Source organism: Colius striatus, chromosome 22, assembly GCF_028858725.1.
Source record: "Colius striatus isolate bColStr4 chromosome 22, bColStr4.1.hap1, whole genome shotgun sequence".
Taxonomy (NCBI): domain Eukaryota; kingdom Metazoa; phylum Chordata; class Aves; order Coliiformes; family Coliidae; genus Colius; species Colius striatus.
Genome location: NC_084780.1, coordinates 5275027 through 5298405, shown reverse-complemented (window position 1 = coordinate 5298405; position 23379 = coordinate 5275027). Strand labels below are relative to the sequence as shown.

General features: G+C 48.0%; 1 protein-coding gene across 1 annotated transcript; it reads left to right on the top strand.

The window, feature by feature from the left end:
• The first annotated feature begins 824 nt into the window (after positions 1–824).
• On the top strand, positions 825–21926 carry LZTR1 (leucine zipper like post translational regulator 1). Its single transcript, XM_062013627.1, has 20 exons — positions 825–1048; positions 1126–1188; positions 1301–1357; positions 1960–2039; positions 2383–2491; positions 3798–3881; positions 5307–5364; positions 5772–5911; positions 6838–7039; positions 9018–9128; positions 9898–9990; positions 10696–10791; positions 11778–11961; positions 13625–13794; positions 15445–15601; positions 16757–16883; positions 17986–18135; positions 18346–18451; positions 18617–18697; positions 21136–21926. The coding sequence occupies exons 1-20, from the start codon at positions 873–875 to the stop codon at positions 21250–21252; spliced, it is 2361 nt and encodes a 786-aa protein (XP_061869611.1). The 5' UTR covers positions 825–872; the 3' UTR covers positions 21253–21926.
• Positions 21927–23379: the final 1453 nt, after the last annotated feature.

The window sequence follows — 23379 nt, the reverse complement described above, 5'->3', positions numbered from 1 at the left end:
AACTACTGTGACTTGGGCTTCAACAGAAGCAGGCCAGTTAGGGTGTGAGAGTGACTGTGCAAGGGGGGAACCTGCTGGTGCTTGGCACTGCTGTAACTCCTTTGCCTTTTCCCACTGTCCTTCCTCACAAAAGGCTCTGTAGTGTATCTTTAAACTAGAATTGTGTCTGTGGAGGGTGCCAGCTTTGTGGAAACGGGGACTGGTAACAAGGGGACAGCTCAGGAAGAAAAATGCTAGACTCTGCAGCGATGTGTTGAAGCTGTGGTGTGAAGGTGCAGAGCCTCCCCTCTTGTCTACTGTTGAGGAGAAACGAAGCTATTAGTTGTTACCAATGTGTGTTAGGAAATGCAGGCTCCCTGTTGAATTAGAACAAAGGTGGGATGGAGGCTACCACTCAGCCCTGGGCGTGTGCCACTGCTGCTGTTGGTGCTTGGCATGTGCAGGCCCTGCCTGCAGCTCCTGGATGTGGAGGAGCCCCTCGTGTGGCACAGAGCTGACCCTGTGCTGGGGTGGCCTGAAGCCTCGCTAGCCACAGGCTGCCACTGAAGTAGCCAATAGCTCGGCTGTGACTCCAGAGCGAGCCTCTGTGCGTATTCATGAGTATTGTTCATGGTTCGGTTTTTTGTATTAACAAATAAACTCTTTTAACGTATCAACCCACCCGGCTTCTGAGTCTTTGCAGAGGTTGGCCTCGCTGGGGCGGGCGCGGGACTCGAACCCGCGGCGCGGCGGTTGTCGCGGGGCACGCCGGGAGCTGTAGTTCGGCAGGGGCAGGCCGGGAGCTGTAGTCCCGCGGGCAGCGCTCGGCGCGCCGGCAGCCGCAGGCCGGGGGCGGCCCCGCCGCTGCGGGTCTGTGCGGGCCGACGCGGGCCATGGCGGCGGGCGCGGCCCCGGCGGGCGGCGCGGGCCGCTCCAAGGTGGCCCCGAGCGTGGATTTCGACCACAGCTGCTCGGACAGCGTCGAGTACCTCACCCTCAACTTCGGGCCCTTCGAGACCGTGCACCGGTGGCGCCGCCTCCCGCCCTGCGACGAGTTCGTGGGGGCTCGGTGAGCGGGGCCCGGCGGGCGGGGGAAGGGCTGGGGGTCCCCGGCCCCCGCTGACCGCCGCTCTCTGCCGCCCGCAGGCGCAGCAAACACACGGTGGTGGCCTACCGGGACGCCATCTACGTCTTCGGCGGTGACAACGGGTAAGGCCGCGGCGGGCCCGAGGGGAACGGGGAGCAGCGGGCTCCCAGGGGAGCGAGCCCCGGCCTGAGGCTCCGCGGCCGGGCTCAGCCGCCTCCCTCCTTCCTCCCGCAGGAAGACGATGCTGAACGACCTGCTGCGCTTCGACGTGAAGGACTGCTCGTGGTGCAGGTGAGCTTCGCCTCGCTCTCCGGCCCGACCCGGCCCTGCCTGCGGGGCTGGGAGGTGCCTCTGCCTTCCTCAGCACCTCTAGCCCAGGGGTAAAGGTTGGGGGCTGTACCAGAGCATCCAAGGGGAAGCATCAGCATCTGAGTGCTGACCTGCAGGCTGTCGGGGGGTATCCTCCAGGAGTGCTCCTGCAGGCAGGGGGATGCTGGACACCCTGGGTTACCACATTGTGCGCTCTGAGGGAGCTGAAAGGATGTGCAGGCAGAGGGACTGGGCTACTGCAGCCCCTCATGGCAGGAAAGGTGCCAAGGGGGCTCACACATCTCTTTGCATTGCTTCTTGCCTGTGGACCATGCAGCCTGTGTCGACTTACCTGTGCCTCACTTGCTATCCCTGCAGATTGTAGCAGCATCATGTTTGTAACCGTTTGTGCTCATAATGCCAAGTCTGTCATAACATCTTAGATGAGATAATTAAGAAACCCAAACTAATGAAAGGAATCAGGAACAGCAGAATAACTTTTAACAGTTGTTTCTGGTTTGAATCTTTGGGTTCCTGAGGCCTGACAAGAGTGTCTGATTGCTGCTGTTCTAAATGTTGTGCAGGGCTTTTACCACGGGGACCCCGCCAGCACCACGGTATCACCACTCAGCTGTGGTCTATGGGAGCAGCATGTTTGTGTTTGGTAAGACAGCAGCAGATTCCAGTTGTGCATGTTTGGATTGATAAATGTACTGCTAGTCTGGAAAGAGATATTTTTAGGAAGCATCAAATATTCAGTAGCAAATCCAGTATTTTTCATGGCTGTGATAGGTTGGAAACGGTTTGACTGGTTTGTCTAAAGTAAAGATGACTTGAAGCTCATTACTGTGGTGTTTCTTTAGGGCTAGGAGTGGAGAAAGCATCTCCTACCTGCCCAATAGCTAAATAACCTTCTCTTTGTGTTATTTAAACTTGTGTTCTGATATAACAACCAGAAGTGCATGTGCTCTGTTGCATTTGAGTCTAATGGAGTTGTTGTTGCCCAGGTGGCTATACTGGGGACATCTATTCCAATTCCAACCTGAAGAATAAAAATGATCTCTTTGAATATAAGTTTGCAACTGGACAGTGGACAGAGTGGAAGACTGAAGGAAGGTAAGGAGTGGGCATCATTACCCCACTCTTCAAGGGGACTTCAGCATGACTCAGTGAACACTGGAAGTGGCACAGTTAGAATCAGTTCCAGCATTAAGGCTGCAGGGTGGTTTCTGCTCCACTTTCTTGATTAAAGTTTTCTGAAAGCTATCTTTTGTTCTGAAGTACATCACAGGGTGGAAATTTGACCAAAATCCATTCTTCACGTTTCATCTCTGTGACATGATGGGAGCAAGGGAAGTTTTCCCTTTGGAATTGTTTCTTTTTCAAGAATAGCATGAAATGTGTTCATCCCTCAGAGCTTCGATTTATTGTGATCAGAAACCAATTTGAAGCTTATTTGTAGTTAAATCTACACATTCTTTTTTGGATTCAAGCTGAGACTGTCCTGGGATGCTCTGAAATGCTTGAAGTGCCTCAGGATGATGTGTGTTCATGCAAATAAATCCAGAAGCAGATAAATGAGATTCAGCTTTCCAAGGCAAGATCAAAGCCAGCAACACATCTTAGAGTTGACTTGGGGGACATTTAGGACATTCATAGAACACTGTGCCACTGATTTTAACCCAAATGCTTAATGTTTACTACACCTGTGGGAACAAGGTGTCTTTACCCATGGTTTGTTACATGGTGGAAGTTTGCATGATGCTGATTTTAGTGGGGAGAGGGATGGGAGGAACATAAAGGGATGAGGAACACAGAATCCATTGTAAAGTTACTGTTACTCACTTCTGACAAGCACACCTTACATGTTAGAACATGGACCCCTGCAGTAAAGCCTTTTTCTGGTTATTGTAGCAACTTCAGATGTTTTGGAGAGTAACTCTTACATCTTAGGAACTCCAACATCCTGGTTCCCCAGAGTTACAAGCCTGCACACTGCCCAAATGACCTCAAACAACCCAATGTGGCATCCACCAGCCCTGTGGCATCACAGCTGTGTTCCTAAAACCAACACGGTTGTGTTAGTGAAACCAGCCAAGTTTTGGGGAAGAGAAATCATCCCTGTCTCATTCATGTGTTCCACCTTCTCAGCACATGTACCTGTGTCTGGGGTTTGTGTAGGAGGAGTGGAGCAGCACTTTGCTGTAGTGATAGGGCTGTAACTGGCCTGCTGTTTACCTAAGGCACACCCTTCAGAGGCTTGCTTTTGGTTGTGAGGATGTGTGACAAGCAATTTCTTGCCTTGAAGCCATTTCATGTTAGAAGACTTTATTCCTCTTAGGTGTGCATTTGCAGATCCTTCTTGCAGCACCTCTGCAGGTGCAGATATAAGGAATTGTTGTTGGTGTTTTCTCAATTGCAGATTGCCAGTGGCAAGGTCAGCTCATGGAGCAACAGTGTACAGTGACAAGCTGTGGATCTTTGCAGGATACGATGGCAATGCACGGTATGTGGTGGCATCTGTCTCTTCAAGTGCTTTTGTAATGTCCCAGTTCCTCACTTTTTACCTCTGAAGAGGTGTTTTCCTGCACCAAGTGACTTCAACACATCTCTGGAGCTTTCCAAGGCTCAGCCTGTTGAGCACTGTGTTCACCAGTTCGTGTTCAAATCAGCACATGTTTAAAACCTAAAAATCTGGTGACTCAGAATGGCTATGGGTGTGTAATTTGACAGCCTTCTTGGCTATAAAGAAGCAAAATGATCCTTGAAATGTGGCAAATGAACAAACTAGCCACAGGCCCTCTGCTACAGAGCAAAGCATGGATTTGCTGTAAAGCCATATGACAGAACTAAGAACAATGTTGTCTTTTTCTCTGAGAATATGTGATATTTTTAGGTTAAAGGGAGATGAGATTTTGGATGGGGAAAGACTGATACTGAGAGGTCAGGGAGTGTCTGGTCCTTTGTCTCATATGGCAGCTTTTTGTGTTTGATGTTAGTCTATCAGGGAAGAGTCAATTCTGCACACACAATCTTCTTCTGTCTTGATGAGCTGGAGAAGTATTTTGTGTTGATGCACAATATTTGCACCATGAGAGCATATAGAGGTTGTCACAAAGTAGGAGCTGCCTCAGCCTCCTGTGCTGTCTCCTCTTCTGAGGAGAATCTGCAGAGAGAACTGCTGTTAATTGGGAGAACAGATGGGATCTTGTCTCTATTTCTGGAGGAGGAATTGGAGAAAGATGCGTGACTCTGGTGAATTGCTCAGTTCCAGCTTAAGGAGTTCCCCAAGGACCTTGGGTAGCTGGAAGGAGGGATTGGGTGAGAGGAGCTGTCTAATTTATGTTAAATATGTCTAATCACATTTAAAAATGTATCTTTTTTTTTGGCACATGAGCCTCCAGGCAGGTCTGAACAAAGGCAGCATTTGGAGTTACTGTGAGTAACTTGTACTGGGAAGAGCACAGTCCGACAGGTCTCAGTCAGTGATGTGTCAGGTTACCCACTTCATCCTCCTTTGTGTTTTTAAGGGAGGATTCAGCCACATGGATAATTACTGTGTTCAGTCTCAGGGGTTCTCAGGGATGGGAAGAAGAAGGCAGAGTAATAAGGGGTATTTCTGTAAAAATCCTGAAGATTAAATAGCTTAAATCCTTAAGCTCCAGGCAGAGTTACTGTGTGTAACTGTTAACTGTAGCGTGCTTGTAGCCAGAAAGATGTTAAAGCAAGCTGAGGTGATGGGATAAAACTTAGGCATAGAGCAAAAAAAGATTTTAGCTGGGTTTTTTTCTCCTGAGACAAGTAGGAGATTCCTCCTGTGCAGGAGAAGGAATGCTGGTAAAATAGGATCCCCATGCTTTCAACTGCATAAGCTGAAAATTTAACAGAAATCAACTGTTTCAAATGGAGTATTTTTTGTGTTACAATATAGGTTAAACGATATGTGGACAATTGGCCTCCAGGACAGAGAGCTAACATGCTGGGAAGAGGTAAGAAGCTTTAATTTCAACTAACACTTAGCATTTTCTTCATTGTTTTCATCCACAGCTGTTTAAAATATCCCCTGCTGGATTGCTCTGCATCTCTCTTTAGTGTGTTTGTCACACAGGGGAAAAGAAACAGTTCACATCTGATTTTGTTTGTGTGTTTGGAAAACCAAACATGGATGAAAGTGTGGTTTGATTTCTTTGCTGCTGAGTCTGTGAACTGGACTTACACAGCCCGTGGTGTAAACGAGATCTGTAAACAAGATCCTTTTGATCCATGGTAACATGAGTCTGTGCAGATGTGTGAGCAGAGTGTGGGGTGATTACCTGGAGCCACATTTGTTAGGAGCTTGTTGAGCTGCACATGTTGCTGTGGTACCACCTCACGCTTCAGCTTCGTTGTCTTTCAGATCGAACAGAGCGGTGAAATTCCTCCTTCCTGCTGTAATTTTCCTGTGGCTGTTTGTAAAGACAAGATGTTTGTTTTCTCTGGCCAGAGTGGAGCAAAGATTACCAATAATCTCTTTCAGTTTGAATTCAAGGAGAAGATGTAAGTGTAGCCACTTAAATCACACAAAATCCACATAATCCTTGACCACTTAGTTGAGAAAAGCACATACTTAAGAGTATTGAGGAAGAAACTGCATCTCATGAGGAAGAAGGGTAGATCAGGGACTGTTTTATTAAGACTATTGTTTGTCATGTGCCTCAGATAAGTCTTTTTCAGGTGACAAACAGAAGATTCAGTAGATGTAGTTCAAACTAACAGGCATGAACCTTGGTGTGTTCAGGATGGGATGCCAGATATTACCTCCCTTAATATAAACAATTCTGTTATATAAATAATCTGATTAAAGTCAGACAGAGGCCCTGTGGAAATCCAGGTCATGCTCAGATCAGGGGGGAGTGTAAAATGGGGAGTATTTTTTTAAATGAGGGGCTTTTAGTTCGTGACATTTGATGTGGCTTGTTCAAAGTGTCAGCCATTGCTCTGAAGATGTGTCCCCCTCTGATGGATAACAGTGCCAGAAAGTGGGAGTACAGATGCTGTTCTGATAGCCTGGTCATTCTGGTTACTGGCTGAAGTGGAACCACAACTGAAGCAACAGCTTAAGGCCTCAAACTGGGGCTGAAGTCGTTGCTGTCACAGTGAACAAGCGATGCCTATCAAAACGGGACACAGGAAAGTGACCTGTTCAAATGTGTGATCATAGATCACCAATTCCTTCCCAAGTGGTGGTCTCTGAGCTGCTGGTGTTTATATAAATCAATCTGAGCAATGTAACTGTGTTGTCTTTATGACATTATTAGTTAGAAGTTCAGCAACAAGGAGCTGACGTTGGTGTGAGAGACCTGCAGGTTCAGTCACTGCAGTAACAGAGCTCCTTTGTTATTATAACCTGCAAATTAGACAACTTCCTTTGCAGAATAGCATTGGGCAAAGAAAAATCTCCTGTTTCTTGTTTAATGTCTTAGCTGGACACGAATCCCCACTGAGCACTTGCTTCGAGGCTCCCCCCCTCCTCCGCAGCGAAGGTACGGCCACACCATGGTGGCCTTCGACCGGCACCTCTACGTCTTTGGGGGTGCTGCAGACAACACGCTGCCCAACGAGCTTCACTGCTATGATGTGGACTCTCAGACCTGGGAAGTTATCCAGCCCAGCCCAGACAGTGAGGTAAAACATTCACCTCGTGCTGTTTTGCCCTTTATGCTGTGGGATATTGTGACCCATTTTTGCTGTCAGGCTGTGGATGTTTTTGACAAGGACATTGCTTTTAGTTATCCCACTAATGGTTAAGCAGCTGAAGTAAGGTGGGCAACAGGCTTTAGAAATGAGTCAGCATTGACAAATTAAAGCTCTGCTTAATACTGTTTTGAGAAATACCATAAACCACTTGTAATTCAAACTGAGAGTCAGTCTGACAGAGATTAGGAACCAGTGGAACAATGGTTGTGGGATGCTCTTGGAGCACAATTCAAGACTAGACAAGGTTTTGATCATTTTGGTGTCATTATGCTTGTGTGTTTAAAGTCTTACAACTCCTGTAAGAGTGGCATTGCCCTTTCAGGGCAGATAGAAAGTGTTTGCTTGTAAAGGTACAACTGTCAAATAAAAATGGAGATCACAGAGAGGCTCAGAAATGGCTTTTCCTGAGCGTGTTTCCCTTAATGAGATACATAAATTAAAACCTGTTGGTTCTTTACATGAACTTAAGAGGCAGGGAAACCACTCAGGGCCTGATGGAAGGAGAAAAGATGTACATTAATGAAGGTGTTAATGGGCTACTCCTTGCCATGCAGTGATAGTGTGATAGTGTCTGTTTCCTTCAGAGCTCACTCAGATCCATCTCTGAGGTATCCTGGTGTTGAAGTGCTGAGGGTCTCTGTGGTTTCAGGTCAAGATATGAAATAGAGTTTTGAGTGAGGAGCAGTTACTCTGCTGAGGTCCTTCAGGGACTGGTTCTTGTTGCATTGCTATAAACTTTTGTTAATGACCTTGAAAGAAAACAGATCACAGGTTTCTTTAATACTAATTGCCCAGAGTTTTGCCAAGTAGTGATTAAAATAACAGTCCACTCAGAGTGATTTGGATTTCTTCTTAAGATGGGCACAAACAATATGTATTTCAGTGTGTGTGTAAAATAATCCATCTAAGAGCAGAGTGTGTGGTCTGTGCTGCATAGTTTCCCTCACAGCATCCCTGGAAACAATGACTTCAAAACTTTAGTCATTGTGGGTAGCTGAGGCAAGCTTGCTGTAATGTGAAGTGGCTTGAAGTGCTGCTGATACTCCTGGCTTCAGAAGCTGAGACGTAGTGTAGGATCATTTAGTACCATAAACACATAACCCTGGTGTTTCTTAGACCTTCCAGTGTAATAACTTACCATCTTCTGTTCAGAAATCAAGAAGGTACCTGCAGTAACAGTGTAGCTCATACACTTTGCAGCCAGCAGAATGAATCTCACTACCAGGAGGTCAAAGTTTTGTAACTGACCCCCATCTCCTGGTAGAGGTGCAGAAGAGTTGCATCTGGAGCATGAGCTGGGCCAGCCAAGGCCTGGCCCTGGTGCAGCTCGTGGCTCTGCGGTGGCTCTGTGTGTGCTGCCTGTTGTCACACTGCTGTGTCAGCCAGAGGAAAGCTTGTGCTTCATCAGCTTTCACAGAAAGTGCAGGTTGTCACGTTGTGGTGATCCATCTGCCCTGTTTTTCCACCAAGCCAAAAGGCTGGAGGTCTGTCTCAGACTATGGGGATAGCTGACAGATACCCTCTCTTTGCCATCTATGTTCACAACCAACATTCTTCCTCCTGGCAGTAAATAAACCCTTCAGCTTCTCATGAAGAACCATGGGAGCAAGAGGTCAGACAAAAAGCAATTAGTGCATAAGATTTTAATTGCTGTGTACCTCTACCATTGCAAAACCCATAGGAAAGCCACACAACTCATTTGCTGAGTTGTTCTGTCACAGTGACAGGCTCCAAGCAGGACAGCAATGCTCTCCCAGGGCTGATTCTCAATGTTCTGGACACACAGATTTGGGGCTTCAGCCACAGGAGAACTCCTGCTCCATGTCCAGTCTCTCATGCCTCCCATCTCTTGGTAGAAAAGGCTTTTATTTATTCACTCATTCATTCTGTCCTTTTCTTTCCCTAGTTACCCAGTGGGAGACTCTTCCACGCTGCAGCTGTTATCTCAGATGCCATGTACATCTTTGGTGGCACAGTGGACAATAACATTAGAAGTGGAGAAATGTACAGGTTCCAGGTAATTCACTGACCAGCACTCAGCCATCCACAGCAGCTCCACTCAAAGCCTCCTGACTCTGGCTGTGGATGTGGCAGTTTCTGGTTTGGCTCCCCGAGAGCCTGGTGGTGTTCATGTTGCAGCCTCCCTGCAGACAGCCTTTGCATTTCAGATTCAGCTGCTAGAGTTTAATGTCTGTCCTTAAAGCTTTTTGAGAAACGTTACCTGGACAGACAGGTTGGTGAGGCCAAGCTCTCCAGTGCCTTCTGAAGTCCTGATGGAGATCATGACAGCTGGTTTGGAAGAGTTATTAGGAAGTGTATCAGGATTTGCCAGGGTGTTTCACCGCAGAGTGGCTGTTCCTCATGTTCAGGGTTCCTGGGGCAGAGTGTTTTGTATTGAAGTTTTATCTTCATGCAGCACTCCCCCCACCCCCAGGAACTATGGGAATTTAACATTTTACATGTCCAGGCCCTGGGACAAATCCCTCCTACACTCAAGTTCATTTTTATCGTGTGACACCCTCAGAAAAGTCCTGAGGGCAGGTGAGACCCCAAGCCACCAACCCTGAGATCTGCAAGTTGTGATGAGGCACAATTCTCCCACATTACCCTATGTTCTCTCTCATTACCCTCACCACAGGGGAAGTTCTTGTCTGTATTTGATTTACTTGTTATTTCCTACTTGATGTACTATACTGAGGTTGCATTATTGAGGAAATGCAGCTGCAGTGCTTTTGGATGGAGCCATTTGAAACAAATCCTGTCTTGTGTGTGGTTTTCTTTTTCAGTTTTCTTGTTACCCCAAATGCACTCTCCATGAAGATTATGGAAGGCTGTGGGAGAACAGGCAGTTCAGTGATTTAGAGTTTGTTTTGGGAGAGGTAAGTAGAATTGATTGCAGAGGTGCCAAGGAGGGGTGTTGCTGCACGTGTAACACGTGTGCTGGGAAAAGCACGTTTGTACTATGTGCCAGAAAGTCTGGAATGAAGCTTTAAGAGCAACATCACTGGTGAAAATTGTGTCTGGTTTAGGAAGTTCCACCTATCCACACACATTTCTAAAGCTGCAAAGGAGAAGAAACTTTTAAACTGAGAAGATGTGTGATGGATCTCTGAGAGAGAACTTGAGTTTATCAGAGCACATCCTCTATGGCTGCAATATGAGAATGATACTAACAGCCTCTGCACTCAGGTCCCAGCCATCTCAGGACAGTTTCTTCCCAACTGGAAGAAGCTATTCAGTGGTTTGCAGATCATGTGTCATTTCAAGAGCTATTTTTAATTACAGAAACAAAATAGAAGGAGGAAATGCTACAATATAGCATTTATATAGTACCTAAATGCTACTATATATTAGTATTTAGGTAATGTGGAGTTCAGCTCATGTTTCTATGACTTCTGCCACCACTGTGTGATTTGGGAGTGGAAGCTCCTCCTCTGGAGGTCTTCAAACCCACCTGGACACGTTCCTGTGTGACCTAATCTAGATGGGACCTGCTTTGACAGTGGGGTTGGGCTGTATGATCTCTAAAGGTCCCTTCCAAGCCCCACCAGTCTATGATTCAATGTGTATTGTGCCTTTGCCAGAAGGAAGAACGAGTCCGAGGACACACTGCAATTGTTACAGCTCGCTGCAAGTGGCTGAAAAAGAAAATCACACAGGCAAGGGAGAGGTTGAAACAGGTGAGTGTTTCAGAGGAGTGATCTTGTGACAAGGTAATGCTTATTCTGTGCAATTTAAGAAATGAGGTTGTCAAGAAAGAAATATCTGCTGAGACAGATGTAGGACCTGAGCAGCATCTGATGCTAAGGTGCTCTTGAGCAAGTGAAATAAAGAGGATAATTAGTATTAGCAGAGGGTACTGGATGTGTGTAAGGTGGAGGAGCCCAGGTTAATCCAATTACTTGGCTTTGGTGGTGTGTGGCTCTTGGGAACTCTCACTAGGACCACAGAGTTCTACTTCTGTGGAGTACCCTGGGAAGGAGCATGAGAGTGAAAGCTGCTTGTTGTGGTGGGTGGATGCTAGAGAGATGAGAGGGAAGGTAGTGCTAAGGGTTTGAGGCTGACTCTTCCCTTCACCTCAGTGTTTCCCACTGTTTTCCAGAGTTGAAAGTTTGAAGTCTCTGGTTCATTGTCTGCTAATTTTAACTACTTACAGCTTTTCAGTGGCAGGTATTTCATTGCTCTTCAGGAGGTGGTAGCACATAACCTGCAGGGATGCCTCATTGTTGATTGCTTAGTCACCCACAGCACTCCTTCTCCTTGGAAAAGGCTGTCAAAGTGGAACTTGAAAATACTCTGGAATGAAGCTTTAAGAGCAGCATCACTGGTGAAAATACTGTCTGGTTTAGTAAGTTACACTTGCTAAACTTAAGCCACAGGAATGGCTTAAACTACTCCTGTGCAACACTTTATGTTCTGACTTTGCAAGACAGGGGTCTGTGGAACCTGCTCCTACATCTCCTTCTCCCTTCTTTTCTGTTCAAGACAAGGGCAGAAATGTGAGCTCAGTGGAACTAATTCCTCCTTTTTTTCTGAGGTCCTGCTTGACCTCAGTGTCTTGGAGAACCTGCAGCCATGGGAAGGAACTTCCCTCCAGTTCCACAGTAATTTGTGTGAGCTGCAACAGCCTTGCTGCCATGTTTGAGTGGTTTTTCTGTCTCTTTAGAAATCAAAGCAAGATATTGAAGAGGAGGGCCATGGAACCTGTCAGAAGGATGGGATTGGTGGGAACGTCAAGCTGTGTCGCCTGCAGCCGCTGCTGGAAGTGCCCATCCGAGAGGCTGAGGCTCAGCCCTTCGAGGTGCTCATGCAGTTTCTGTACACAGATAAAATCAAATACCCTCGAAAAGGTGGGTGATAAAACCCCATCAGCTGGGGGGCAAGCAGTTATTTTGGTACAGAGCATTTGCAGATGATCAGTCCTGCTCTAAGTGCTTAATGACTTACTTGAGATTGAAAAAGAACCCAGATTTCTGTCAAGGAGTGCTAACAGTGCTTTGTTTTTCCTGATTCTTTTCAAACATCAAGGAAAAACAGGTTCTTGATCATTCCAAAAGGTGTAAAAATAGCCAAAGAAACAAAAATGTCATGGTATTTTGGGCATTACAGCAGCCTGCCTGGGAGGACCATGTGTCCTGGGTTGGCTTCTTTCCTTTTCCTTGCATTATTTTAATCCATTGCAGACTGAGCCCACACAGAAAGGCAGAGTAAGCCAGTATTTGTCATCACCTCAGAATGCCAATGCAAAGGAATGCCTCAGGAAAGGGAAAATCCATTTGATGCATTTGTGGAGATCCCAAAGCTCAAAGGACTTGCAGGCTGGGAGGCAGTAGGCAGAGATCTGTCAGCCCCCACTCCAGTGGCTGTGCTGGAGTGAGGGGCTGCAGGGCCAGACTGTGCCTCTACCTGGCACAGCCAACCTGAGGTCTGTCTGTCCAGCACTGAGAGCTTTGCATCAGCTTCAATGCCAGGCCTTTCCTCTCTGTATGAAGTTAATTCTCAGGGAAATAACCATCTGTACACAGTTGTCCCAGGCCTTTCCCTGTGAGGTGGCCTGTCTGAGAGCAAGCCTGAGTAACAGGGTCAGAGGAACCTTCTCATTGGTGTCTGCTGACGCTGCCAGGTCCTGCTTTCAGCTGCTTCACTGCTCCTCAGCATGCTCACTTCAGGACAGGACCAGACCAAGGATAGGTTTTCATACTGAGCTCTTCCCTTTGTTACAGGCTTCCCAGGCAGCCTGCTGCCCTACCCCCAGCCCAACAAACCTGCTCCTTGGTGCTTACCTTTCAGCTGGGGTCCTCCAGTGGCTTTCTCCTGCCCATTTGTATTCCTAGTTGCTCGTTTCAGTGCAGAGCAGCACCTTGGGGATCCATCCAGAGGCTGAGCTAATAGACTTGTGCATACTTATCAAATGGGATTTTCTGATTAGACACAGGGAAAGCTTTTCTTTATCAAGAAGTAGCTAACAGCAGATGGCCAGACATCTCCTGTGAGGAAAGCAAGGGCTCATTCCCTGAGTTGGTGTCCCAGGAGCACCATTGTAGTGGCCTTCAAGGGTCCCCCTGCCCCTCTCTTACTTCAGCCTCAGCTCAGCACAAGTGCCTTCCTACAGGGCTGTCTAAATCAGGGAGATTGTCATTAATACTGTGTGAAACCATCAGCTTCAGGTGAGCACTTTGGAGAATCGAGCTGCTGCCTTGGGAGCTTGTTGGTGTTTCAAGAGACTTCACTTTCTGTCAGGCATCTGAAACAACATGGTCCAGATTGTCACAAAATCTCTGTCCAAAACAGTCCTTTGGGGATGGCTGTTTCTTGCTTCACTTTTGAAACAACTATTTTAGTATCAGTTCAAATTTTGCCTAACCAGTAATGGAATTGTTTTAGTACTTTTAGTACTCCAGTCCCTGCCCATTTCACCATTCCAAATGCTCAGGTTGGTGTAAAAGTACTTTGAGAAAGGTTTTTCCTTCTGTCCTGTGAACTCTCCAGCATTTTTATCTCTTGTGATTTCAGGCCATGTGCAGGATGTGTTACTTATTATGGATGTATACAAACTGGCCTTAAACTTCAAGCTCTCTCGACTGGAACAGCTCTGCCTTCAATATATTGAAGCCTCTGTAGATCTGCAGAACGTGCTCATCGTGTGTGAAAATGCCAACAAGCTTCAGCTGGATCAGCTAAAGGTGATTGCATTTTGCATACAAAGTAACTGATAGGAAATGTTAAACAAATGAGGTTCACTGAATGAATGCTTTGCAAAAGGTACTAGCTTTTGCAAATTCAGCTCTTTCCTGTACTGTGGTTGCTGGAGTGCAGTCAGTGTGGAGTGTCCTGCAGGAGCTGGTGAATATTTTGTAGGTTTTATCAGGAAGTGCTTGATATTTTAGGATGTGAAGGGCAGAGTGACTTTGGCTCCTTATCAGTTCCCTCTCACTGCAGCAAGATGGAACCAGTGCATTTTCTGGTCCTACTGTTTTATACAGAGAGAATGCAAATGGGTTCTTTCACCATCTAATGAAAGAACCAAATTCTGTTCTCATGCCTTTGATCTGAAAAACACTGAGAAACAGAATGTGTCTGTGGGTCAAGGGCTTTCAGGCATTTGCTGAAAGTCATGGTAGAATCATAGAACCATTTCAGCTGGAAGAGAGCTTTAAGCTCATGGAGTGCAGCCTCTGTCCCAGCCCTGTCACCCACCAGCCCATTGCCCTCAGTGCGACACCCACCCGGCTCTGAAACCCCTCCAGGGACGGTGACTCCAGCAGCTCCCTGGGCAGCCCCTTCCAATGCCTGACAGCCCTGGCACCAAAGAGATTCCTCCTCACATCCAGCCTGAACCTCCCCTGGTGACACTTGAGGCTTTTTCCTCTTGTTCTATTGCTTGTTACCAGGGAGAACAGACCCACCCCCACCTCACTACAGCTTCCCTACAGGTTGTTGTAGAGAGTGAGAAGGTCTCTCCAGAGTCAATATGGTAGAGTCAATACTCCCCATGTTCAGACCATGATTTGTCCTGATGGTCTGGCTCCCACCAGCAGGGGCCAGAGCTGATTCTGCTTAAAGCTGCAGAGCAGCAGCTCCTGCAGCCAAGTCCCCATGGTAGTGTGAGGTCACGCAGTGCCTGTCCCAGCAGCCTGTGCACCTCGGTCAGCCACACAGCTGAAGGCTGCAGGCAGTGAGGCCTGAGAAGCCAGCACACACCAGCACTCCCCTGGACACTCTATGCATTGGGTTTGGGCAATAGCAAGACATCCAGGAGGGCAGCAGCAGAGTCAGCTGTAAGGATGTAAGTGCTGGCACAGCCTTTGGTGCATAGGTCCATTGGCTGCCTGGAAGCTCAAGCCAGCACCTCAGCATTGGTGCCAATAATTGCAGCTTCCCCCAGCTGCCCACACAGTGATGGCACTTCCACACAGCTCCATTTGCTCAGGAGCTCCTGGAGCTGCCAGCCTGTCTCCTTATGGGTAGGTGACATCTGCAGAAGGCTTCTCTTTCTGGCATCCTCCTGTCCCTGGCACAGGCTGCCCAGGGAGGCACCTGCTAAAGCAAGTTCACCTAGATCAGGTCACACAGGAAAGTGTCCAGGCAAGTTTTGAAGACCTCCTGAGAAGGAGCCTCCACACCTTCCCTTGGATGCTTAGAATTGTCCTGAAATTCATGTTCAAGTAGGGGCTTAAATGGTCATTCAGTAAGGAGGTCATTGTTTGACAGATCCAGCTGCAGGGTCCATGTGGAGATCCTCAGAAGGATGCCTGTGTGACACAGACCCATTTACCTGATGCTGTAGGGTGACTTCGTACACTAAACTCTTCATTTCTTGGGTTTTTTTTAAGGAACATTGCCTGAACTTTGTGGTGAAGGAATCCCATTTTAATCAGGTAATAATGATGAAGGAGTTTGAGCATCTTTCATCATCCCTCATCGTGGAGATTGTGCGGAGAAAGCAGCAGCCTCCGGTTCGAACACATTCCGACCAGCCGCTCGACATCGGTAACGTTTGTGCTTTGTAAAGCTCTGAGTTGTGCTGGGCTTGCATTGCTTCTGCTGTGTTTAACCAAGGAAATAGGCTGGGAAGCTGATCACTGCAGGACACCTAGTCTTCTGTGGGTGTTACTGTGCTTAGGCTGGTCCCAGACACAGCACATGCCAGCTAGTGAGCTCCCATCAGACGGGATAATACATGAAAGGTCGTGTTGAATATCGTTGTGTTCTTGCCATAAGATACCCTGGTTCTCTGAGAAGATAAATAACCTGCACTAATGGACAATGCCTTTCATTCTGTGATTTCATTTCCCTCTGTGATTGTGCTGGAAGATTTGATTTACAATTCTGTTCTGGAATTCATCAAGGACTGATTTGGGACCAGTCCGAGTCAAGATTTTATCTACTTACACACACATTAAAAAGGAATGTAATGGTGAGATTGGGTGATGGCACAAAGTTCAGGGGAGTTGATTTGGAATAGTGCACAAAAGTAATTGGGGACTGGAGAAAAGATGGGGGAGGCCAGTCCTGGCAGGTCAGGTAGAAAGCCTTTGGCTGGCATTTGTCCATGGGAGGAGTGAGGTGCAGTGTCCAGGAGGATGGCACAGACAGCTTCTGTATCCAGAGCTGCAAATGTGTGAGAGACCCAAAGAGCAAACCATGGAAAGGTGAACTTTGAAAACATGAGTGAATTTAGATCAGACTGGAATGTGCTCTGTTTCTCAGTGACTGTGTATTTCCAATAGCTGATGGGTAAAAGAAGCTTTTATTGAGAATTTGGGGAAACTTTTTCATTAAGAGACAAAACTCTGTATTCCTGGTGAGTGGAAACAATGAAAAGGAAAGGGTAGTGAAAAACAGAGGTTTCTTTATCTCTGGAGAACACCTTTCAATATGGACACTGCTGGTGTTTGCTGTCAGCAGTTTGAAAGCAGAGCTGCCAGGTTTGTTTCTGGTCTGGGCAGCAGGTGATGGATTGTGATGGGAAAGGATGAAGCTGATTTTGCTCAAAGATTATGAGGAAGAGCCTTCTTCAAAGTCACCCCAAGGGACCCAGAGGAAAGAGGGGCTGGAGCTATGGCTTGGCCATATATTAGTTTGATAAGACCTGGTCACCTAGAACTATTATGTCTCTAACTATTTCTTTATGTTAACTTCCAGGGACATCTTTAATTCAGGACATGAAGGCTTACCTAGAAGGAGCAGGGACTGAATTCTGTGATATCATCCTCCTCTTGGACGGCCACCCACGGCCAGCCCACAAAGCAATCCTTGCAGCCCGCTCCAGGTCAGTCCCTGCTTCCTAAAGCTGCAACACCTACCTCTTGGATGTGTAAAATGCAGTGCTCTGCAGCCTGGGGTCAGCTTGACTTCTTTAGAACACAGGGAGGAACTCGATGTCCGCGTGGAGTGTAAGATGCAGCTTTGCTCAAGGAGTGTAAGAAGCCTTTAAGCAACAGGGATTGAGTATTTTTAGTTCCATTTGATACCCAGCAGGGAAAGAGAGAGGAAATTAAAACTGTAGAGGTTCTCTAGAGGATGTGTAAGAAGCTGCACTGCAAGACAAAGAGACTGTAAAATCACAGGAAGGGGCAAAGGGTGTAAAGCATACGGAGGTTTCAGTGAAGTGGAAAGCAACAGATGTCCACTGAGGTCAGAGCGAGTCTTCTGACTGTGAACAGCGCTTCAAACCATGTGAAACCTGAATCTCTTTCTCACTTGCTGATATTTAAGACTGGGTAGGAATGAGCATGGCAAAAAATGGTACAGAACAGAGACTGGATTGTTCCCATCCTCAGTTGTGGAGGCAGATGTTTCACCCTTCTGAGGACGGGTACTGTTCTCCTTCCACAGGACACGAGGGAAGTGGGTTTGTCCTTTGCTGCATGCTGTGTGTACCTGCACCTTTATGTTCTGTCAAACATTAAGTGCTCACATAACATTTCTATTTCAAATACTGTCACAATGTTTTTTGCCAATCCCAGCAATAATATCATTCAGTATTAGTTACTGTGGTGTTTTACCCAAAGCATTTCACAGCTCTTAAATCAACCCTGCATGATTGGCAGCCTGTAGATACCAAGGAAGTTCATAAGGCTTTAAGCTCTCTACTGGGTCTTATGCAAATTAGCTGCAAATCAAAGCACCATGTGTCCTCATTTTCAAGAAACAGACAAGTTTCAGGTAGTGCTGATGGAAATTAGGGGGATTATATCTGGAGTTCTCTCACAGGCAGACAAATACGAAACAATTTGGTGGTGTTTTTGTCCATGTTGTCACCTGAATTTGCATCTTTGGAAGCAGCAGTGCTCAACAGCAGCCTGTGAACAATACTGGCTTAAACTAATGTCTGCAGAATGCCTTACATCAGTTTTATTTCCTCTTTCCAGTTACTTTGAGGCCATGTTCCGTTCCTTCATGCCAGAAGATGGGCAAGTGAATATTTCTATAGGGGAAATGGTTCCCAGCAAGCAAGCATTTGAATCCATGCTTAGATACATTTACTATGGAGAAGTAAACATGCCTCCTGAAGACTCCCTGTATCCTTAAACCTCAAGTGACTGAAGGCATCTCCTGAGGGGCTTATGCTCAGTGTCCCTTTGCCCTCCCCTGCCAGGCACAGCTTTGGGGGGGTTCATTGGTCAGGGCTGGGTTAGTGGGTGCTGCAGCAGAACTCCCCTCATTGGTCTATGTTTACAGCCAGTGCTGTTACCTCTGTGTTATGGTTTTTCCCTTAATGAGGGGAACAGCTACCTCTTTGCTGCACCTTACTATTATGGCTTCTCCAACAACAGACTGCAGGCCTATTGTAAGCAGAACCTGGAAATGAACGTCACAGTGGAGAACGTGCTCCAGGTAACTGTCCCCAGGCAGCTTCAGGCTTAGATAGAAATGAAGGAACTTTGCAATGAGAAATGGAGATGTTCCTCTAGCTCAGAGGAATTCCCTCCTCTGAGTCAGAACAGTGTTTGTGCATCTGAGTGAGGCAGAAGGAAAGTCCCATTGTTGCTTTTGCTCTAGATTTTAGAAGCAGCTGACAAGACCCAAGCCCTGGATATGAAGAGGCACTGCCTGCACATCATCGTGCACCAGTTCACCAAGGTTGGTGGCATTTTTTCTGGGGCTTTTGAGAGCTGCTGTCCTCTGTCACTGCATTGGTTAAAGACACATTAACATAGGAATCCATTTCAGTGTGTCTCACGTGAGAGCAGTGAGCTGGCTGCACGTTACAGACACTCAGAGACAAGTCTGCCAGGCATACTTCTCACACCAAACAGAAAGACTAGAACAGCCTAGTCTGGAAATGTGAAGACTCTCCAAACCAGAAGTTCCCCAGAATTGCTTCCATTTCCATTTGTTCCAGCTGTTAATTTTGTGCCATGCTACACGTTGTGTTCTCATGTGTCCAGCAGGATGAGTTTGTTATCCACCAAGGGCACAAGTGTGCTGTTCATAGTTCTCTTCAAGTATTCTCTGTCATAGATGATATATTGTCATGTGCTCAAAAGGCAAAGCCATGTCCTGGCTGGGCTTCCTGTAGTTTCCATGTTTTGGTACATGGGATGATGTATTAGTGATAGAAAAGGTCAAGAGCCTCATGTGTTGATGCTCCTGTCCTCACTTCAGAGAAGAAGGGTTTAGTAGTTCAGCTGTTCCTGTGAGATACAGTTTCCCAGCGTGTCACCAGTTCATTTGCACAGCTTATTAGCATTGTTGGAATTGGTAGATAAATCATAGGAACTGGGATTTCTGGATGCTGCTCACTCAGTGATAATGATTCCCTCGTTACTATTCAAGTAGCTGGCTCTCTTTTGTATATTTAATCTCCAGTCCTCCTGCTGAGACCCGAGGGGAAAGCAAGCACTGCTCAGGCCAGTTTGTATCTAGAGACAAGGCAGAGGGAGGTACAGAAATCACTGAAAAGGCATAAAAAGCTTTGAGAGTGGGGCCAGCATCCGGGAACCACACTCCCAGTGGAGCCCCCAGCGTGAGGCTACAGCCTCTGCCATGAGCTCACACGTTTCTTCTGGCCTCATGAGTGCTGCAGAGCTTCATCTCCTGGGGTTTGAGGTCATCACAGTCCCTGAGAGCTGGAACGTGGAGGCCACAGGAAGACAAACAGGTTGGGGTGACTCTCGCCAGAACATACTGCGGGGGGGGTGGGAAAGAGATTGGAGCTGAAGGCTGTTACTCAATTGTACCAGAGAATGTGGAAATGATTTCTGTTTAATTTGTTGACTGTTAGAACAGTTTTCAACAAATTGTGGCTGGAAGACTCAAGCAGATGTGCATGAAGAAACCTTACTTCTGCAGTGTTGTTTTCCTTTGGCCTGAGAGGCTCCTGTGTGTGATTTTTGGCCCAGTGCTGGCTGACTGTGTGGCTGGGCACAGATACTTGCCATCCTGTTCCTGGGCAAGCCACAGGCTCTGAAGGGTGATTTGTTCTCCCAGTACAAGGCCATCAGGGTTTAGGCAGGCTGGGTGTGTGGCCAGTGGGGTCTCCTGTCCCCCAGCTTGATTAACGCTGTGCCCGATTCAGGCTGTTAAGGGATTTTCCCCCACAGTTCATGGAAGAGCTGTTCCCAGAGGTTCACCACTTTGGGCAACATGATTTCAGGCTCTTGTGTGTCAGCATCATGCAAAAGCCCTAATAAAGCTGCTGTTGTGAAGTGTTTGTGCTGACACCCTGATCTGTTCCTCCGCAGTGCGTGGCTGGGGGCAGGGACAGGATTCCCAGCTTACGAGGGTCTCACCCCTCCAAGTCCTCACACACCCTTGTTTTGGGGGTATTGCTCCAAGCACATGTCCTGAGCTCTTTCTGAAAGTGTACTTGGCCCTCTCCTGGTTTCAAGAGATGCTCAGAACATTTGCATTCTTTATCACACTGAGCTTCTTAGAGTGAGGTGATGATTGATGAGATCAGTGAATAGAGGCTGCACAAGTGGATGGGCTTTTAGGCTGAGTCTGCCTGCAGAACTCCAGAAAGAGGAATTACTGGCATGTTCCTGAGGTTGTGGAGAAGGAAGGAATATATAAAGCTCCTTTTTGTTAACAGCTGAGCTTCTGAACAATCTAAGGGCAAAAAGTTTGATGCAGATTGTCCTTTGTGTGGTGTGGTGAAGATGTTTGTTGGCAGTGACCTGCTCTGACTCAGGAGGCAAAACCAGCCTGGACCTCTCCTTGGGAGCTCCCAGAGGTGAAGAGATCAGAGTCCTGAGTCACCTTCTCAGTAGAAACACAGACTTCAAAGTTCAGGGTGGTGCTGGCACCCAGCTTTGCTTTTAGGAGAGTGCTGAGTTGGTGACCATTAGCAGAGCTGTCAACATGAACAGTAATTCCCCTCCTTTCCCCTGGGGTCAGTGCTTGGGCCTGGCTGCAGCCTGGAGCCATTCCTGAAGCCTTCCCCTCCCACCCAACGTGCCCCCTGATGGCTTCCTGAGCTGCCTGTTTCACATGGGGTGAGGGTGGGGGTTAAACCATCAGCTGTGGTTTGGGGAGGGTTTTAATTTCTTTGTGTTATGTTTTTCTTTTCCTTGAAGGTCTCCAAGTTGCCAAATCTTCGCTCCCTGAGTCAGCCCCTCCTTCTTGACATCATAGAGTCGTTAGCTAACCACATATCAGACAAGCAGTGTGCAGAGCTGGGCTCAGACATATGACACTCTTTGGTATTGGACTTTTCATTTCTTCCTCAACAAAACTAGCACTTTATTGCTGACTCCTTTTTTTACCATTCCATGCTGAGCTGCTCAGAGTGTCTGAACCACAGAGGGTGGCCTGGAGGAGCACAAATGGCTGACCTGCTCTCCTGTGGATTTCCTTGGTTTGGACCTTTGTGGTGGACAAGGGTTTGGTCTCAGTTACACAAACGTAGAACTGAAACCAGCTCCAAGAATGAATTTATTCCACGTGGTTTTGGGAGTCACTGAGTTCTCAGAATCCAGCCCTTTACTTTTACACTGTAAAATAAAGCAGTCATGACTAAGGGAGTTGTTAATACTTTGACACATGGTATTTAAGGAACACTATTGAAAGAACTTCAGCTGACACAGCCAGGGCCTGTAAGGGGAAGTCACAGAGAACAAAACCGGCATTGGAGAGCACAGTGTTGGGCCAGACTCTGACTTTTTAGAGACTCTCTGTGGTGTGGATTAAAAGATAAACCCTGTTGTAGCTGCCTGACTTGGTGGGCTGCAGGAAGCCCAGACCTGTGCTCTGCAGGGGGTCAGATTAGAGAGGTGCTTTCTGACCATCCAGTCCATTAATCCTGTCTCGCTCAGCCCTCCTAAATCACTTTGTTAATAAAGAGATAACACCTTCTCCTGGCATTTGATGATTGACTTGGCTGTCATTTTGTAAGGATATAAGCAAAAAGAGCTCCAAGCTTGATGAAGGTCACCTTGTTAAAAATAGGTGTGCTACATCTTGTTACTAATTGTACCTTGAAGTGTCTTCCTTAGTCTTTGCCTTTGCAGGAGGTGGATGAAGGCAGAGTCCTGCCCAGCCTGTTCCAAAGCAGCTACAGTTCCCCTCCGGGGTTGCAGCTCCCCACCATGCTGGAGGCTTCCCCTCTCCCCAGCTGCTGGTGGTGCTGCTGGTCTGTCAGCAGAACTGCCCCTGATCCTGCCCAGAGCCGCCAGTGTGACCCAGAGGAGGATGACTCAGGCCAGTGCTGCGTTCGTGTGTGTGTGTGTGTGACACCATGGGCTCTGTGTGACAGTCACATCAGTCCAAGGGCAGAGCCTGAGGGACCAGCCAGTCTGTCTCCCAGCCTGTGCTTGCTCAGGTGGCTCAGACCAGAGTTAGCAGATGCAGCTGAGGGACAGGGGCTTGTTTTCAGCCAGAGGGATTATTTCCAGCCTCCACCATCTGTAGGCAATGCTGGTTCTTTCAAGCCCACCAGTCCTGCTTAACTGGCACCACTGTCCACACTGCAGGATTGGCCCCTTCAGAGAGCAGGTCCCAGTCAGTGCTGGGGCCATGTCTGTGCCCAGTTGGGCTTGTGGCAGTCACTGTCAGGGTCTGGCTGCTCGTGGAGCAGTGGCTCCATTTCCTGAGGGAAGCCACCTGACTAAAAGCCCATCAGGCTAAAAGCCCACCTGGCTGTGCCCAGGCCAGAGCCCCCATCCATTCCACTGCTGGTCAGAAACCTGCTGCAGTCACTCCTGGGCTTAGGGCCACATTTATAAGATGGTTGTTGCCCACAGTGGCTGCTCCCCCTGGGCATGGGCTCCCTGGGGCTGGGCCCTTCCCCTCCTGCCTGCACAGAGCCCACCCGTGCTGTTGGTCCGGTGGCAGCTCTCCCGTGGGGCTTGGCTCACTGCCGGCCCCTCTGCAGAGCACAGGCCCCCAGGAGAGGGACTGATGGTGGCAGAGCAGGAACACACTCCCCTGACCCCAAAGGGAGCCCCAGGGTGATGGCAGCCAATGCTGCAGTGTGTGAGGAGAGGAAGCAATCCCTCACCCATCCTGTGCCTGCTGCATCACCCAGCGCCGCTGAAGGGTGCCAGTTGTGCCCCTGCACTCCCCCCACAGCGTGTAGGGCCCTTGGTGAGGCAGAACCAGCTCCCCAGGCAGAGGAGCAGCTCTCCCCATCCCCCTTGCTGCGTGGGACCTGTGACAGCCTGGCAGGGGCCCAGCACAGGCCCCTGGGGATCAGGGTTACAGCCTCCTCCAGCTGCTCCCGCACAGGAGGGACCTGCACGTCCCCCCCAGGGCTGCCCACGACCCCTCCGTGGAGCCAGGCTGAGGCTGCCCCTGGGGAGCTGGCAACAGCAACAGCACAA

Excerpts from the sequence above, each read along its gene's own strand:
- LZTR1 (XM_062013627.1), top strand. The coding sequence starts at position 873 with ATGGCGGCGGGCGCGGCCCCGGCGGGCGGCGCGGGCCGCTCCAAGGTG. Across the intron at positions 2,492-3,797 it reads GAGTGGAAGACTGAAGGAAG|ATTGCCAGTGGCAAGGTCAG; the intron begins GTAAGGAGTGGG and ends TCTCAATTGCAG. Across the intron at positions 3,882-5,306 it reads GGATACGATGGCAATGCACG|GTTAAACGATATGTGGACAA; the intron begins GTATGTGGTGGC and ends GTTACAATATAG.